Below are 18,253 nucleotides of genomic sequence, written 5' to 3' on the forward strand. Positions count from 1 at the left end.
CATTGAGAAGTGGAGTTAATTTTTAGCAGAGCCCATAAACAACTATGTGTTGTTTAAAACTAATTAATATAATTGCGATATAAATACAAAACAACAAACTTATAAGCAACATCAAACTTCTGCAGTACTGATCTGATGTGTGTGGTATATTATTTACTTAGCATATACATACATACATAAATACATATATCTAAATATATACATACATACATATACGCGTTTAAACATATAACAATTAAACTGATGATTATCAAGTTAAACATGCTAGCATTAAATTAAATACATAATATTACATATGCATATAATAATAACGATAACGATAATGGTATAAACTTAGTTTAAATCAAGAAAATAGCTGTTTTTAATATCAAAAGAACAGCAGCAACAAAGAAATCAGCAAAAACAAGAAACATACAAGCAAAATGAAAACGAAAAATAAAGAAAAATTTCATAAATGAAAAAGAGTTAATATTATTTTAAACAATGATTTGTGGCCCCCGTGACTATTATTATGCCTTGTCCGAATGAAATTGTAATCAAAAGATCTGAAACAAAGTTCGTTGTTCCCCTTAATTAGAGATGTAGGCTCATCGATTTCCTACATTGAAACGAAAATCGCCATATATCTGTAAATTTGTCATCGATGGTTGCTGCTCTTAGGGATATAAAAAACATCGACACTAACCATTCAACATATACATAGATGCTTCATTTCATACAACGAAAACGTCCCATCGAAATTGTGAGCGACAGCTCCCATAGCTGTTCGGGTATTTGCCGAATGGGAGCTGTATGTTGTATGGTTAGTGGTTTAATGAAGACAAGATAGCTTGTTTGAAAAATCGATACATCGATGTATCGATATTTATTAATATCACTAATCTAATCTTCGGAAACCATTGTTTTGTATAGATTGGTCGTCGACGTATGTATTTCTTATAAATACCAAAACAACATCCTGTGATACATACAAGTACGAGTATTTACGGGTGTTTAATACTCGTATTAACCAAAATCCATTCGTTATGGCGTGGCCTGCGGTTTTGAAGATCACGGCACAACCATCGCCGCATTATAAATTCTTCCCATTAAGCAAGGGGCTTGGTGCACCTCTGAATGCGACAGAGCTGACATTAACGTGCTCTAAGCCAATTACCAGTCGGATACAGCTTGTGTGTCAATTGGTTCAGCAGTACAAAGGTTATGATCGTTATCTTGTATCTCCAAACACACTCCAATATGTGGGAAATGACAGCAAACTAAACTTTGAGCCAGTATGTCTTGAAATAAAGGCCGTTGATAGTGAGCATATCACTTTCAAATTTGTATTGGGCAGCTATTGCATTGCTAAGACTAAAGATACAGAAGTAATAGCACACTTAGAGGAACTGAAGAAAAATGTAACTCCTGATTTGGTTCAGTTGCCACTGGATGAAGTGATTACCCAGAACTTTGAAAGGAATGATATGGTAAGTGTTTGTATCTGTATAGCTGATTCATCACCTTAATATATTCTAATATTTCGATAAAGGTTGCTTTAGCTTTTACACCCTTTATAATAGAAGGCGCCAATCGGTGCAAAATCGGAGAAACAGTCTTCTCGACAGGCATTCTCAATGCGAACGAGCGAGTAAACATCATCCATTGTTGCAATGAGAAAATACCCTTTTGTTGTAAAACGATGTTGCATTTGGTACTTTCCGACGTTGCAAAAGACTATCAGATTAAATTGTTTAATGAAGAAAGACAATGGGAGTCGGCGCTTATTAAGCCCACATCGAATGAAAAACTCAAGGCAAAAAGTATACTAGTTTATGAAGCGCCAAAATATGATGGCCCCAGTTCGTCAATTGATACTGTTGTTGCTTGCAAGCTGAAGCTGTACGATGGGATCGAAGAGCTGGATGAAACGGATGTTAGTTTTGTCGGAGTGGCCAAAAATAATTCGGATGTTTCAATTCCAACCGATTTGGAAGTACAGCGTTCGCTAGGTGCAGAGGTGAAAAATTTACAAAAGTTGGTGTCTGAATTTTTAAACCTGCTACCGCCATTAATTAAAAAGCCCACAACTATGGAAACACGGATTCTGAGTGATTTACTTACGAAACTGTTTAAGGAAGACACCAACATAAAACTCCGACACAGAGCTTTGCAATTTATTATAGAATATGGTTCTATGGATCTGCTGATACGATTAAACTTGTTGTCTGAGTTTGTTTGGGCCACGAACGGAAGGGAGCTTCATAGTCCCGGCGTCTATTTATTGCCCACAATTTGCCCTAAATGGGTTAATCGTAACCAATACAATACAATAATAGTCCTTTTAGGTTTTTATAATTTCCGCACGAACGCTCGTATATACTGGATGAAGAACTTTATTAATTGGTCGAAATCAATACAATGTCCTGGTAAGTAGTTTAAACATTCAAAATTTCGTACTTAATTTCGCGATTTGCAGAGATTTCAGGGAATGCCTTTGTCAAGCTAAATGATTGGGTTAAGCAAATCGAACATTCAAGAGTTCGTGGATCATTTCGAGATTTTATATTGGTTTTTACTGGGGTAAGTTTATATTTTACTCTTTTTATACTCTGTACGTAAAAGTGAAAAATTTAACAGGCAGAATGAGGCGTAGTAGACCTCACAAAGATTATATTCTTGATCAGCATGACAAGACGAGTCGATTTAGCCGTGTCTGTCTTTCCCTCTGTCCGTATTCCAAGACTATAAGAGCAGATGTCTAATACATATGTGTACGCAATACAAGTGTACTTATTTCAAAATTTGTCTCTATCCCCCCACTACACTGCAATCAGTGATTCTTGGAATTTTTGTTTTTCAAATTCTACAGTTACATTCGGCTAGTGCTTATGTGTTTATCGCGATAGGTAAATTTCAAAGGAAGTTATAACGCTTTATGTAATCTCTGCCCATGCTTTGCTAGCAGTTGTTGTTGTTGCTGCTTTTGCTTAACTCTGGCCTTCTACTTGTTTTGTGGAGTGAAGAGCATTTAAGAGTCGGGACCGCTCGATTCTAGTTTTAACTTCTTGAGTTTCCTAATTTATGTGTTCTTGCCATTGCAAAACTGTATTTCAGATCGATTTCGTACCATCACTGAAAGAATATGACAAATTGATTCAAAATATATTTTATGAAGACGATGCTTTTAAAGACCATTGGGCTTTTTTGTATAAAGTAGTCAATTCGGAAAACAATGAACTTTGCAACATTAGTAAACAGCTTTGCAAATTGGTACTTCAGAATAAAAGAAGTGATGTTAACAACATGAGCATTGTGGACAAGGTTAACCAACTCGTAAATTATGAACCACGTGTCTCAAAACACGGCTGGTTCCGTTTCATAGCAGCGTTTATCTCATCATGCAACTTTGATGATAATCCTTCTCCATGGCATCTCTGTCGCAAGGCATACGGTTTGGATGAAGAGTTTCTTTCCGAATGTACAAGCCTAAGAGACATTCAGGAACACTTTCTTGACAAATTAGAGTGTACAACAGAAGAAGAGCAGGAATTTGTTCGGATGAAAAGTGTCGATTATTTTGTCATAGAGAGAGTCAATGCGTGGGGCCAGCTAAGAAGGTTCCGACTGGACCCTTCTAAACTTCTTAAAGATGGCTCAAAACTGATTACATATAAGATGGCCATTTTGTTCAGTGAAAGTACCTTGGCAAATGAAAGTGTCCTTTTCCAAATGCTTCGTTCGGCAATGGAAATTAATATTTCCATGGGCAACCTATGCTATGAATCAAAAACACTGTAAGTGATTTCAATTAAAACTTGTACATTTGTTTTTGAATCTTAATTTTTAATTACAAAGGTTTGGACAAGTTTTAGAGCATAGGACGGAAGATCCTACCGATGAAACGATTTTGAACTATGCAGAGGCAATTTTGAAACTTACGGCACCTTTCAATGTATGGCCTTATATGATGTATAAATATATAGACGATTCTGAATTACTGGCGCGTTTCATTATCGAAAAACTGCTTCCCTATGAAGTTCCGGCAGGAGATGAATGGTGAGCAAAAAATGCCTTATAACCAGTAATGAGAATAACAATTCGGCCTTCATCTCATCTACAAGATGACAAACATTGTTCTGAAGAGAAGCATATAAACTTTATTTTACATTTGACAAACCCGATAGCTATACTCAATATTCTATCTTATTATTTCCACAGGTCGATGGATATTAAAGGATTCGACATCTTACCTCTTAAAGTAAATAAAGGCTTCATAACAAAACTAATAAGAGAGCATAAAAAATACTCAGAAGAGAAGCCGAAATACGTTCGCAACTCGATGGATCATTTAATTAAAATACGAATAGGCAGAATCTTATTGGCTTGTCGTACTACCAATAGTTGGGAAGATGAATGGTGGACTTTAGTTCAGGCACCATATGATCATCCAAATGTTAAGTACATGTACGAGTGCTTCTTGGCGCAACACATTACCTATGATGCCTTAATGGGTCGCTTGAGGACGTTTGGGGAAGAGCATGAGAACAATAAACTATCGCTTATATCTGTTGTGCACATTTATATCGATACAAAACTGAGCTCTTTTGAAACATGGAAAGAAATGATAATGAAACTTCAATTGGAGACAGAAATAAGCGGCTCCCAATTACATCATAGATATGCTAACTTGATAAGAAATCATGTTTCCAGGAGCGAAAAGGAAATAGAAAATACAAGAGAACAGATACTAATTTATTATGAAGACGAGGGTATACGATTTTTACTACCACATTTAATTAGATTACAAAACGGCCATTTGATTGTTTCCAATACTTTATTAAATAAGACTTTTGCGCCATCAAGTGAATATTGGGATCATGATGAGTGGCGTGAGTTACTTAAACCGCTTATTCCATGGCTCGGTGACGATGATAATGTAGAAGAATAATCATCCCATAAACATACATAGGCCCATAGTCGGTTTTCTTGTATCTGAATTGTAAAATAAAAACAACTTGCATTACAACCGCTTAAGAGAATATTTCTAATTTTGGGGGAATCTAAAGATAACCATGTCAAAGACTTTGGGTGATTTTTTACTTCTATGACTCTCAACAGGGTGAAGATAACAAAATGGACTGACAAGTTTTTAACTTACTTTCAGAGATTTAATAGGGAGGGAGGAAAGGTCCATTTTAATAGTGGGTTAATAAGTTAAAAAACAGTTCCTATTGTAAGCTGATTTGAAGAATTTAAACCAATACTAGTACAGAACTCGAAAGTGGGGGGAAAATGAAAAAAAAAAAAAAATTATATAAGAGAGTCTAAGGGGACTCCCCATAAAACTGATCAGGAATTTATAAATCTTAGAGGTTTGAAGTTCCTCTCTGCAGCCTCTTATGTAAATTTTTACAAATTTGTCGTTATGTTTAGTTTATTGTCTGGTGGGATAAGGCTTCCATAACTTCAAAATGGTGTGCGATTAACAGTGTAACAATAGTCAACTAAATGTAAAAGCCCTTCATGGATAGTTCTATAAATAATCCTTTGGAACTGTATTCTAGTTATGTTTGAAAGTTGGATGAGGCAGTTGAAATGCATCTTTACGACTTCAGACAGGCATCAGAGCGCCGTGTATAGGTCTTAAATATTTAAATTAATGAAGACAAACAAAATTTGGGAAATGTGGTTTTCTTTGTAAAATTATTAAGGAAAAATAAAGTGCTAATAATAAATACCAAACAATAATATACTCCGAGTAATTGCTAAAAGATAAGATGTAAAATAGTACGCCACTTCTTCTCGAGAAAGTATCAGATTAAGCAAAGCTCGATAAGTATGCGAAGTAGTAAGGGGCGGCTAGTCTTTTTTTAAATCTAACAAGAGAGAACGCTACAGTCGAGCAAGCTGGACAGTGAAATACCCTGTACCCAGACATACTTCCGACCCTATTTTCCTCTAGCAGAAGCAAAAAGAAGGGGAAGAGCTAACTTGAAAGTGAAATTATTTCGCTAATAACTTTTCTTAGAATTAACCGAATTACAATTAACTTGATGAAATTTGAATCAAAAGTAGATAATTATATAATAACTATGTGTGAAAAGTTTGGTTTATTTATTTTTGAAAATGTAGACAGTATTGGCGAAATTCGGGGAGAGGGGATGAAAATCCAAAAAATAAAATGAACTCGGATAAACTAGGGACAAGGAGCGTCTACATACCAAGTTTTGTTAATGTTCGCTCAACCGTTTCCAAAATCCAGGCGTTCATCCAGACAGACGGACGGACAGATGGACGGGCATGTCTAGATCGATTTTTCTCATCATGCTGATCAAGAATATATGTATGTTCAAACATGCTATATACATAAGTAGTATATTCGAAGTAAATTGTATTTAGTTTTATTTAGACAGCAGCGTATTCATCTGGATTAAGTAATCATATTTTATCGGGAAAATTAAGTGAAACCACGCTTAGATGCGTCGAAGAGTCATCCTTAGCCGAGCTCATATCAGAGGCCGATGATCGTGCACTGAAACCTGCGTAAAGTAGTCAGAAGTTTAGAAATAAATAGCGCTAACAAACGTTTTCTGTTATCTGCCACTCACCCTTTAGCGACGAGATGTATGAGGCATCCATGGATGATGATGAAGCGCTCTTCCAGGATACGCAGCTGCGTGTGCGCTTCAAATGCTGCGGCAACTTGAGTCCTTTGCGTAGCATGTAGTGTATAATTTCGGGACCGTCCTCGTCGCTGGCGGCCATGTCGGCGAGCAAGTTTAATGCCTTCGTATTGCGATTCTCCAGCTCCTGCAAATCTAAATCTCGTTCGAACATCTCCAGGAAATCATCACTAATCGGTCTCTGTTTGATCTCTTTGAGCGCTTGGCGTATCTCCCGAGCGGCACGATCCATTTTCGTGTGCTGCTCTTCCAGTTCCTTGCGTAGTTTCTCCAACAGCTCTGAATTTTCTGCCCGCTTTTGTTTTGCGGCCTCTACCTTCTTCAATAGTTCGTCCTGCTCCGCTTTCTGCTGTTCCTGTTGGGCATCGTAACGCTGAACCTTGCAACGCAGAAACTTTAGCTTGTTCAGATCATTGCAAAAAGTCGCTTGCAATTCTTTCAGTTCCTCCTCGGCCTTTTCTTGGGCTGTGTGGATGGCAATATGATTGAGGAGACGATTATTATCATAAAGATCGTGCACGAATATATTTATGTACATATGTATTCATTAAGACAGCTCTACGATTCTACAAACCTATAACTAACCGAATTTTCTTAAGGTATCTTCAGAAACATACCATATATTTGCTCTGAGTATGAATATCACAATATCTACAATCTACATACAAAGTTTGGCCGTCCTAGCTATTAAAAAACCCCTTGGGAAACCCCCCTCTATAGGGAGCATCCCCCTGTACTTACCCTTCGAGCTTTCGTCGGCTTTCTTGAAGGTTTGGCGATAATTGTCATTAGAGCGATCGAATTGACGTAGCGTGTTCTCCAAAGCGACAACTTCGGCCTCAGCCTTTAGCACCTTCTTGTTCAGGGCATCCCCTTGATCGGCGAGCAGCTGACGTTCCTGGGCGCTCTCCACCTTCAGCTGTGTGGCCGTCACAACAGTGCCGTCATCATTGGTGCCGAGAAGTCGGGAGGTCAGTTCGAAGCGGGCACGTACAGCTTCGATGTGTTTCTTACGTTCGCCAAGATCGGCACGCAAGGTGCTCAGCTCTTCGGACAAATGTTTGCGCTTTAGGTTAAGCACATCCTCCTGGCTGCGCAGCTCCACAAAGCGATCCTTGACCGCACGCTGAAATTGCAGACGATGCTGAGCCAGATCATAGGTGCCCTTTTCGCAGCCTTCGATGCCCAGTTCCATGTCACGGCAGCGCATCTTCACCAAACTGAGTTCCACAATCAGCTCAGAGTTTTCGAAGCGATTCTGTCGCACACGCTTGACGGTGCCCTCGCAGTAGACCTGCGCCTCCTTGATCTTGAACTTGACCAGGTCTAGTTCCTTGGCATCGTTGTTATAGACGCCGACCAATGCGTTCATGCTATAGTTGAGCTTCTTGTTTTGCGCCTCTGTGGATACCAATCGACGCTGCAACTTCGCATAATACTGCTCTAGATCGGCCAGAGTTTGCTGATTACGCTCCTCCGCCTCGGGATCGACCTGACTGCCGCGCATGGTCGCCAGTCGACGCTCAGCCTCCAGATACTTGAACGCCATGTTGTAGTGTATTTCCGTTTGGCGACGCAGCTCCTTCTCAAGACCACGGGAACTGCGTCGCATGGCGTTCAGAGTGGAGCGCAATGCATCTGTGTTCACTAGCAGTGTCTTTTCCTCGTCTTTCAGCTCGTCAATTTGGCGTTGAGTGCGAAACAGCAGATCGTTCACCCGGTCCTGCTCCTTGGTGAGATCACGCAACAGCTTGTCCTCACTGTCGTTCATATCCTCGAGAATTTGCAGGCGCTGCGCTGCATTCATCGTCTTATTCTCCATGGCCTGCATGCGTTCGGTTATCTGCTGCACCATTTCAGTGGATTTCTCAATCTCAGCCAGCTTGGCGTCGCGCTGTCCAATGAGCTTGCGATTCTCCAGGCGCTGCAAATGCACAGAATTGGAGAGATTTTCAAGCTCCTTGCGAAGGCCTTCGATCTCACGCTCCTTCAGACGTCCAGCATCTATCAGTTGCTGTAATTGTGCCTTCATGCCCGATGTTTCCATGTTCAGCTCCTCAATGGTCGCTTCGACTTCACGATTGTTCTCAATGATTCGGTCTAGTTGTTTGTCGTATTCCCTGTAGTCCGCCGCCCTGGTTTCCGCCCGCTCCTCCAAGGCCAAGCACTCCTCCTCGCCCTGTTGGATGTCCGTCTCACGTTGCGTCATTTGATTGACCGCCTGCTTCCAGGTCTCCACCATTTGGCGACGTTCCAGATGCGCTGTCCGATACAGACAGGCCGTACGCTCTAGATTCTTCTCCAGCGTGTTCTGCTCATCGTACAGTTGAACGATCACCTTCCGTTTCTTATCAATTTCCGCCTGAAGCTGTTGCCGACGCGTATTTAACTCGCGCGCCTTCTGCTGATCATCCAGATAGTACTTCTCGATCAACTCGTAGCCCTTGTTGCCATCCTCCATGGCCTCGGTCCACTCGAGTAGCGCCGTCTTGGAGCTTTTTATGCGCGACGTCATATCATCGATTTCGTGCTTGTTCTGCGCAATTGTGCCTGCCGGAAGAAGAATACAATTGTAATCATTTATATAACACTACTGTCGAGTATCCACATACGTTGCATGCGCTCGCTAAGCTCGGTGTATTCCTCCATTTCCTTCTTATTTTTGCGCAGGTCCTCCTTCAGTTTGTTGCGCTCCAAAATAACGAGCTGCATTTTATGTGCCTCCTTCAGGACATCGTTCTTCACCGTGTTGTAGAAGGTCTGAAAATAGTCGATGGGTTTTTTTTTTTTGACTAATTCGCACTTTTAAGACCTATCCTCAGAGCTCACTATATTTTGTTGGACCGTGGCGTCAATGTTGCGTCTGTGCCGCTCTATGGCCTTGTCCCGCTCATCCAGTTGCTTCAGCTTCTGCTGCAAATCAAACTTCAGCGCTCGCAGCTCATCCATGGACTGAAGTATCGCCAGATTTTCGTCATTCGCCATGGGAATATCGGCATCCACGTTCCAGCCCATGGCCCGCATCGCATCGAGCTTGAAGTCATCCGTCCATGCGCTCTTCATGTCGTCCGTTTTATTCATCTTGTGGTGTGTTCCTTAAATCAACTTTAACTAATTAGTAAGGGCTTGGAATTTAGAAAGTGCCGTGTTCCGTCTCTGTCGTCGACTCAACCAGCAATTGTATTCTTTTGGTTCCAACGCTTCTATATACGTGTTGCTGTTATTACTTTTCTCAGCGAATTTTGCTGGGCTAGCTATGATTGAATTATATACGAGTATACAAATCTTATATATACATCTTTCATTGGCAACGTGTTTATTTGGGGTCTGTTGACCTGAGCAACGGTAATTTGTTTATAGAAGTTGGGGCTGCAATGAGTTGCGCAGAAGAATTTTTAGACTTAACAACCCCAACAACTAGGCTTGAAATTATTCGATTTTCCTCTGAATAAATTTATATTTTACCCAAACTTTAAGGCGAGCTGAAAACAAACTAGAATTTCGATGTGGGAACATGTACATATATAATTGGATATTTATCAATAATAATGTCTATATTAAAAAAAAACATAAATAACTAAAGAAAATTGGAAAAATATTATTTTTTGGTTTTATGGTTATACTTTATATTGCGCACCTTTGGCCTATAGTTTAAAAATTCGAAATTAAGAGGAGAGTTTTTCCCTCTTCCCTTTCCTATATTTAAAATAAAACTCCCTATAAAAATCAGTTAAGCGACATTTATTCTTCTTTTAAAAAAGATATGGGACTCGTACTTGAATTAAATCAAATTCCATTGATTTCGTACTTAAATTTGAAATACAAATCAAGACGAAGCTGTAAGCATTCGTTCTGATTTTTAACCTGCCACTATTCAACAATATTAGAGTAATCTTTCAATAATTGTGATCTGACCATAAGTTTTCAAAAAAGAAATGATTGGGTTAGGCGTAAATTTGAAAGTCTTATTATTATTTGTTGTTGGCGAACAGAAAATTTAATTCTAAAGTGGAATATATTAATGCCAAGATATAAGTTAAGTATTTAAAGTCAACTAGTGGGAAAGTTTAGTTGGAATTTGGATTGGAGCTTTAGTTAGATTCTTCAATGCCTTTGCCAATAGTCTTATTATTTCTTTAGTCAATTTGCCAGTTCATATAGTATGTGGGAAGCATACTAAGAAAATTGTGTAGAAATTAAATATGTTGGCAGCTGTACACGATGAGCTCCATTGTTTTCATTTTCGAAAACAGAAAACTGTTTGAAAATTGTTTCACATTTCCAAGTTTGCAGCTGAGAGCGCGACCACTTAATATTTTCATCACAAAATTTCTAATTTCAAAACTTTGGGGTTTCCACAGTCAATTGGTTTTGAAATCTGATGGCTAAAATACTGCTCAGCTGTTTGCTGGCCAGATCGAGAGCATACTTCGAATTTCGAAGAGAGAAATTGGGAGAGAGAGAGAGAGCTGAGATCGTCATTGTCGTTCGCGTCGGCAGCTTTTTCAATATTTTTTCATTTGTAGTATTTTTAGAAAATCTTTTCAACGGGCCGACGAAAAAAATACGCATGCTTTCGTTTTGCGCTTAAAATTTTCCGCAGATCAGTGAATGGAAAATGGGCAAAAATTGTGTTCGGGAAACAATTGGAAAAATTTTAGAAATAGAAGTGCATTAAATTTAGTTGAATCAATCAATCAATATTAACTGAAATGTGCACAATGTCGGTGCTGTGTCCATTGTGTGCGGTCCCCAGTTTTGGGAGCATCGATGCATTGCAGCAGCGTCTGATAAAGGCAGCCAATGGGCCACTCGCCTGTCCCTTTCCACAATGTGCCGAATTATTTTTGGGTCTGGACAAACTAACCATCCATTTGTTTACGCATACCAGTCTTATGATGATGTCAGAGCCACAAGCGACATTGACAAGTTCTCCGACAGCTGCAACAGCAACAGCAACAACAACAACGGCAGCAGCAGCAGCAGCAACAACTGTGAAACGGAAAGGCAAGAAAGCGGCCAAGCATCCAATATTAGCGTCGAAAAGTCAAAGGGACTTGGAGCCAACACTAGGTGGTAATCCGATTGCCCAGATTCCTGCCAGTTGTGACATTTGCGAGTTCAATTTTCGAAACAGCGAGCTTCGGGACATGCACTGCCGCCTGGTGCATGAGAATGTTGTCGAGTGCAACAGCAACAGCATTACAGCGGCAACAACAACAACTTGCCAGGAGCCCTATAAGTGCCATCTCTGCGCCAAGACCTTCAAGATGAAGGGTTCGCTTCGTCTGCATCTGAAGGTGGTTCACATGCTGGGCTTGCCCTACGTCAACGATACACCCAAGCTCAACATATGCGATCGTATACGCCACAAGGAGGCGAATGCGTTGGGCGGCAGCAACGCGCTAGCCAGCGCAACCACCTTAAATGGTGCCACAACTTCCACACAGCCCTATGCATTGAGTGGTGCATTGAGTATGCTGACACAACCACCGGTGCCAACGGCTCTCGGTAGTACCGGGAATGTCACGAACGAAGCAGAGCCCTCCACGGATGCTAATCCCAAGATATGGGAGTGTGATGTGTGTGCCAAGAATTTTACCACTAAGTACTTTCTGAAGAAGCACAAACGCCTGCACACCGGCGAAATGCCCTACACTTGTCAGATTTGCGCACGCACCTTCACCTTCCAGCAGTCCTATCACAAGCATTTGCTCTATCATAGTGAGATCAAGCCGCACGTTTGCGCTATCTGTGGCCGGGCCTTTAAGGAGCTATCTACGCTGCACAACCACGAGCGTATCCACAGCGGGGAAAAGCCCTTCAGGTGCGAGGTGTGCGGTAAGTTTTTCCACAAGCCTTCGAATTAATAGTTAATGAAAAAGAAAACGACAAACTTATCATTAAAACCGCAGCAGAATACGTTATTAATTGTTAAACGATAAAGAAACACGATTTTTGGTTCAATTAACTTTAGTTTTTAGTTAGTGACAAGTAGGAAGGAATTAACGGATTAGCTGTTTAAAAATCTAAACAACATTTTGCACCTCAAACTTCCTAATATGTACAAATGTTTTGAATAGCAAGAAAGATTTTTGATTCAATCGTTTCCAGTTTTAAGTTACTTTTTATTAAAAAACTGATCAAACGATTAAACAAGGTTTTATCTAAAGAAAATATTTTGAAAACCTAAAAAGTTTAATATTTATAGTGACAGGAGATGAAGAACTTAATCATTATCACACCAAACATGAACGATTTTTGATTCAATCGTTTCCAGTTTTAAGTTACTTTTTATTAAAAAACTGATGAAAAGATTAAACAAAGTTTTATCATCATATCATCATCATATGAATCATTAATCATTTACACACCAAACAAAAAAGATTTTTGATTCAATCACTTTTAAAAACTAATCAAAAGATTAAACAAAGTTTTATCTAAAGAAAATATGTTGAAAAGCTAAAAATAGATAATGAAGAGCACGATTAATATATACAATTTCAGAATCATCCTTAAAAAGGCAGATGCCTGTGTTGAGTCGAAATAACTGGTTTCGATGAACTTCCAATTAGAAAGCATTTCCATTTGATATAGATCAAGAACTATATAGTAGTTCTTTAAAATTTTGTACGGCATTAAAGTTGTTTATGTACTTCCACATGTGGTAAGAGAATACATTAATAAGCTAAGCTTTAGTTCTAAATAATATTACTATGTAAATATATTTAGGGAATACTTTTAATGTGCTTGATTATTAAATAATCAAGTTTCGAATTAAAAAGGTTTCTTTTCCTGCTCATCCATTGAGTTTTCTACAATTTAGTTTTGCATTAAATTTATATTTTTCATGAGCCTAGAGAATAGATTACAGGTTTTAAAATTGTAACAAAACATGAAATTGGAAACTAGCTGCAGATCTAGCTTAGCTTTTTTTTGTCAGAATCAACAATTAGTGGTTTGGAGAAGTTTAACAACGATTAGGTGACTAACAATTGCTCTCTATTATAATTGGCAGGAAAGTGCTTTCGACAGCGTGTTTCCTTTCTCGTGCACACACGAATCCATACTGGCGTCATGCCCTACAAGTGTGAGCTGTGCCAGAAGAGCTTTCGCTATAAGGTGTCCCAGCGCACCCACAAATGTGTGCCTGCTGGCAGCGGCGAGGCCCAGTCGCCGGAACAGTTGATTCAAGCATTTCTGGAGTGCAATGCCAGCAACGAGGCGGATGCAGTGCAGCATTCACCGGCAAGCGCGGAAATAGCTGCCATCAATGGCAGTTGTGTGGACGCCGTCGAGCAGAATGAGGCTCTGCTCTCGCAGGCCATCGATGATATTGTTGTGGAGAGCTGTCAGAAGTTGGGTATTGGGGCTCTGGAGCAGCAACAGCATCAGCCGGAGACTAATATCGTTAGCATTTGCAATTACAATGGAAGCGATTCCCCATTGCAGCAACTGGAACGTTTGCGTCTCTATTCGCCACAATTAGTCGCCGCCAGAGAGGAGACGCCAGCTGATGCCAATGGTGTGCCGGCCAGTGAGCTGTTCGGCCGGTTTCTGATGGACTCCACGTAACGGTAATCAGCATATAAGAGCATTCACAGTAGGCATATTAATTATTAATTTTACAAATCAATTAAATAATTGTTGCAATATGTAAAAAATTTCAATACAAATTTATTACAAATTGCGTATTTCCAACAGTTTTAGATCAGAGGAAAAAGTTTGAAATAGTTAAACAAATTTTAATGCTGAGTAAAAAGCTGATTTCTAATCGTTCCCAAGGAACTAAGCTCTTATTCTCATACTCCCCCGATTCATAAGATTCAGCTTTTCTTAAAGTTTTTCTTTCCATCAATGTCGGCTCCGTTTTACTATAAACTTTTTGATTGTACGGTCAAACAGGCAAACTAAATTTAATCGAGAAGAATTGTTCTTTCGCATAAAATTTAACTTCATGACATGCTTGGAAAATTGAACAAATGTGTGCCCCAATTATTTGCCAGTCTGACTATTGCTTAGATTTGTTGGCGATCTGGTTAATAAAGACAAACGTTAATATGCCTACGGTGGATATCGCAATTATTAAAGTTAGCACAATTTGTTATTGTTTTCGTGTACTATTTCTTATGGCGTAAAATATAATAATTACAATAGATGCATTATGTCCAAATCATAGTTTTTTAATCCTCGTCAGAGCCGCTGCCCGAGCTGGAGCCGGAACCGCTGGGAGAGCCACTGCGCGAACGTGATGCAGAGCCAGAACGTGATCCGGAAGCACTGCGGCTGCGACTACGGCTACCACTGGCACTGCGACTACGACTGCCACTAGCACTGCGGCTACGGCTGCGGCTGCCACTTGCGCTGCGACTACGACTGCGTGAGCCAGACTTATGAGAGGCGGCGGGCGTATTGGAGCGCGATCGTGAGCCAGATTTCGAGCGAGTACTGGACTGGCTACGACTACGGCTGCGACTACGACTGGCAGCACTGCCACTTCCGCTGGCACTACGGCTGCGAGAGCGCGATCCACCCGACCGCGTGCGTGATCGTGATTGGCGCTCACGTGCTGTTTGTGCAGCAGCTTGATCAGTTTCACCATCAGCTGCAGGTGTCGTTGAGCCTTCTTTTCCCTCTGCTGCTGTTGAGGGAGCCAACGCTGACTGCTCCTTTTCGCCAGCCGCTTGCTCATCAACGTCCATTTCTTCTTCAACCTCCTCTTCCTCCTCGCCGGGTACTTCAAGTTGACGTTCACGATAACGCTGCATGCGATGCTCCATGGCATCCAAGGGCCGATGTTTGACCACCTAGAATCAAATATGTATGTTAGGAAATACGTTTTCAACAAATGGGAGAATTAGGGCACTCACCAATTTCGTATTGTTGGGTTGCTGGCCCACTTTAACGCGACGCTTGTTGAGGCGCACACGCGTCTCCAGTTCATTGTAGTAGATGCCATCGGGGCGCATGATAAAGAAGTAGTTCTCCTCGTAGCCCTTTGACGCCTTTGTCTTGACATTCCAGTTGTACTCGCGCGCAATTTTATATTCATACTCCTCCTCATCTTTGTACAGCTCACCGGCCACAAAATCGGCACGACGCTTCTCCAGCGTTGTCTCTGTGGGCAGGAAATAAGCAACAAACTGTTCGCCACTCTCGTCCATCACACCACGTATCATGGCCTGCGACATTTCCTCCAGTTGGGCGGGTACATTTTTGCCTTGCGGCGCCGGATCGCTATCGAAAATGACCTGTGCGCATGGATACTTCCAGTTTGTAAAGTCTGGGAAGATTGGAAGAACCTCTACTGGCACCACATTCGGCTTGGAGTAGTGCTTGGTGATTTCGTTTTTGGTATCGCTGAACGTTTTCTCTATTGCCTTGATTTGTGCATCGCGATCCAGATACAGAGTCTCCTCGCGCAGCGATTTTTTGACATTATAGCCCACCTTGGCTTCAATATTCTCCAGATTTTGTGGCTGGAAGCGCGTTTGTTCCGTCGATATGTACTCGGATTTCCGCAACCAGGATACCGTCCTCGAATGTTGTCGTGAACGCACCGAATCTGTCTGGGTAAGTGTTTCCTCCTCTAGCAGCTTCTCATCTGCAGGATCCAGCAAAGTCACTGAGTCAGCTTGGTAGAGTTCGCGATTAATTAAGTCAACCGTAACACCCAAATCGTGCTCGGTCAGCACATCGTACTTAAAATTGCGCTCCAAAGAGGTGGGATTGTATTGCACAAACCGATGGCTGTCGAAGGGATATTGCAGGAATTTCAAGTCGAAGGGTATATCCGGCAGATTGTTGCCGTATTTGACGCGGCAAATGATTTCTGATCTGAGTGCAAAAAATAAACCAAATTGAGTCGCTCACGCGTCGGCCACTTTAAAACACCGCTACTTACTTGCGTTCCGCTTGACGCTGGGGGCGCTTCTCGGCAGCACTGTTAAGCGCCGAATTGTTAATGGTAGGCGGCATCTTATCTTTTAATTAATTAAAAATAAACACACATAAAGTCTCAAAAAATTAAAATTTTGGCAAACTTAAGAAAATGCGATATGTCCACGCTAGAGATGAACTTAGATCATGTATCTGTTACTTTTTCACTGATATCGCAAAGTCACAGGTCAATCGGTAATCAAATATTACCGTGTTCAAATGCAAAACTTAATATAAAAATGCAAAGCATAATATATTACAATTATAAAAAAGTCGTTTTGGCAAGGAAATAAATAATAAATACAATTTGTTCATATTAGTTTAAATTTTAAATCTTTATATGAAGCGCAAATGTATCGATAAGTGGCAGTTGCTATGCATATCAAAAACTGATTGCTATAATATTTCTGTAGCAGAATTGGTTCGGATATAGAACATTTTAAAAATAATTGTTAATGTAAAATTTAATTGTTTCGCTAATTGTTACGAACGAGCAATAGGTATATAGTCTGGGAACTTATTGGCTTTACAGTAGTAAACAAAACAATTCGACACACGCTAGACACTTAAAAGCCGTAAATAAATAGAAATGTTACACTAAATGCTCTCTAGTTGGATCTATAATGTATTTTTTTAACAGTACGCAAAAAATGTTTCAAACGCTCATCAGGATTTTTGTATTGCTGGCACTTTTTGTGTCAATTTTTGGAATACGCTGTGTTCACAAGAGTAGTATCGCAAAAGACCATGAAGCCGAGCATTCTGTTGAAAACCATGATGTATCAGCTAGGACTGCGAATCATGGTAAGTGGGTATAGCTATAGTGTATAGCCATTACATTTACTTTTTAATTCGTTATTCTAATAATCATAGCAAAAGGAAAACGCTGGCGAAAACAACACACTTTTATTCGCAATCCCAACTACATTTGTAAGTGATTTTTATTCAAAAAGCTAGTGTCTGTCACTAAAAAATGTATGACTGCAGCGGCCCAAAAGGCCTTCGATGAACAGGCCGCGAACATGCTGGTGGAAGAATTGCCGCCAGCCCATCCAGGCGCACATGGGGGAAGCACCAATGGTTGTGAAGATTACACAGAGTAATATAAATATTTTGTTTGATTATTATTTACTAATTTCTCTAACGAATTGTACTTAAACGACCTTTATGAGCTGAAAAATTAGTTGCAATGGAAACTTTTCATAACACAAATTAGCACAATTAACCGATTTCACATTTTAGCAGGTCATATGAAAGGTAAATATAATTTGTACTTTAGTTTCCCAGTCGCTAAGTACTAAACAAAATGCTCATTCAAATCAACATTTCAATTGGCCTTTTTACAAATATTGCACATATAGCAAATTTCATAAGTAAATACAAATCAGCAATTTGATTGAATTAGCGTTAAAGTTAAAAAGATCAAAACAACGACATGAACATGAAAAATATACCTATTGTTCAATATTTGTCACCTGTTCCACGTATTGCTGATCGATGCTACTGTGAAAAAGAGAGCAAAAAACGTTAAGTTCAATAACAAGGTTAAGTTTACGATACCAGAGACATTCTACATGTATATAATATATATACTAGATATCAATATGAAAGCTGTGTGGCATTATTGTATCATACCAATATGAGTTCAT

The 18,253-nt window shown here is 40.0% G+C and overlaps 5 protein-coding genes across 5 annotated transcripts; 3 read left to right on the forward strand and 2 right to left on the reverse strand.

The window, feature by feature from the left end:
- The first annotated feature begins 956 nt into the window (after positions 1-956).
- Positions 957-4,948, forward strand: LOC115623917. Its single transcript, XM_030518473.1, has 6 exons — positions 957-1,469; positions 1,532-2,408; positions 2,459-2,562; positions 3,097-3,776; positions 3,838-4,038; positions 4,201-4,948. Exons 1-6 carry the CDS (start codon positions 1,026-1,028, stop codon positions 4,928-4,930), a joined length of 3,036 nt encoding a protein of 1,011 aa, XP_030374333.1. The 5' UTR covers positions 957-1,025; the 3' UTR covers positions 4,931-4,948.
- Positions 4,949-6,353: 1,405 nt separating this feature from the next.
- Positions 6,354-9,919, reverse strand: LOC115623924 (coiled-coil domain-containing protein 39). The gene is made up of 5 exons (XM_030518481.1): positions 9,495-9,919; positions 9,278-9,425; positions 7,407-9,215; positions 6,591-7,130; positions 6,354-6,521 (listed from the first exon to the last, which is right to left on the reverse strand). The coding sequence occupies exons 1-5, from the start codon at positions 9,744-9,746 to the stop codon at positions 6,421-6,423; spliced, it is 2,850 nt and encodes a 949-aa protein (XP_030374341.1). The 5' UTR covers positions 9,747-9,919; the 3' UTR covers positions 6,354-6,420.
- Positions 9,920-11,377: 1,458 nt separating this feature from the next.
- Positions 11,378-14,472, forward strand: LOC115623489 (zinc finger protein 721). The gene is made up of 2 exons (XM_030517862.1): positions 11,378-12,506; positions 13,684-14,472. The coding sequence occupies exons 1-2, from the start codon at positions 11,378-11,380 to the stop codon at positions 14,238-14,240; spliced, it is 1,686 nt and encodes a 561-aa protein (XP_030373722.1). The 3' UTR covers positions 14,241-14,472.
- A 293-nt stretch (positions 14,473-14,765) lies between these two features.
- Positions 14,766-16,719, reverse strand: LOC115623490 (RNA polymerase II-associated factor 1 homolog). Its single transcript, XM_030517863.1, has 3 exons — positions 16,570-16,719; positions 15,536-16,502; positions 14,766-15,472 (listed from the first exon to the last, which is right to left on the reverse strand). The coding sequence occupies exons 1-3, from the start codon at positions 16,641-16,643 to the stop codon at positions 14,849-14,851; spliced, it is 1,665 nt and encodes a 554-aa protein (XP_030373723.1). The 5' UTR covers positions 16,644-16,719; the 3' UTR covers positions 14,766-14,848.
- A 535-nt stretch (positions 16,720-17,254) lies between these two features.
- Positions 17,255-17,825, forward strand: LOC115623771. Its single transcript, XM_030518306.1, has 3 exons — positions 17,255-17,408; positions 17,478-17,534; positions 17,592-17,825. The coding sequence occupies exons 1-3, from the start codon at positions 17,255-17,257 to the stop codon at positions 17,705-17,707; spliced, it is 327 nt and encodes a 108-aa protein (XP_030374166.1). The 3' UTR covers positions 17,708-17,825.
- Positions 17,826-18,253: the final 428 nt, after the last annotated feature.

This window comes from Scaptodrosophila lebanonensis, unplaced genomic scaffold (genome assembly GCF_003285725.1).
Source record: "Scaptodrosophila lebanonensis strain 11010-0011.00,11010-0021.00 unplaced genomic scaffold, SlebRS2 tig00000053-arrow-pilon, whole genome shotgun sequence".
NCBI classification, from domain to species: Eukaryota; Metazoa; Arthropoda; class Insecta; order Diptera; family Drosophilidae; genus Scaptodrosophila; species Scaptodrosophila lebanonensis.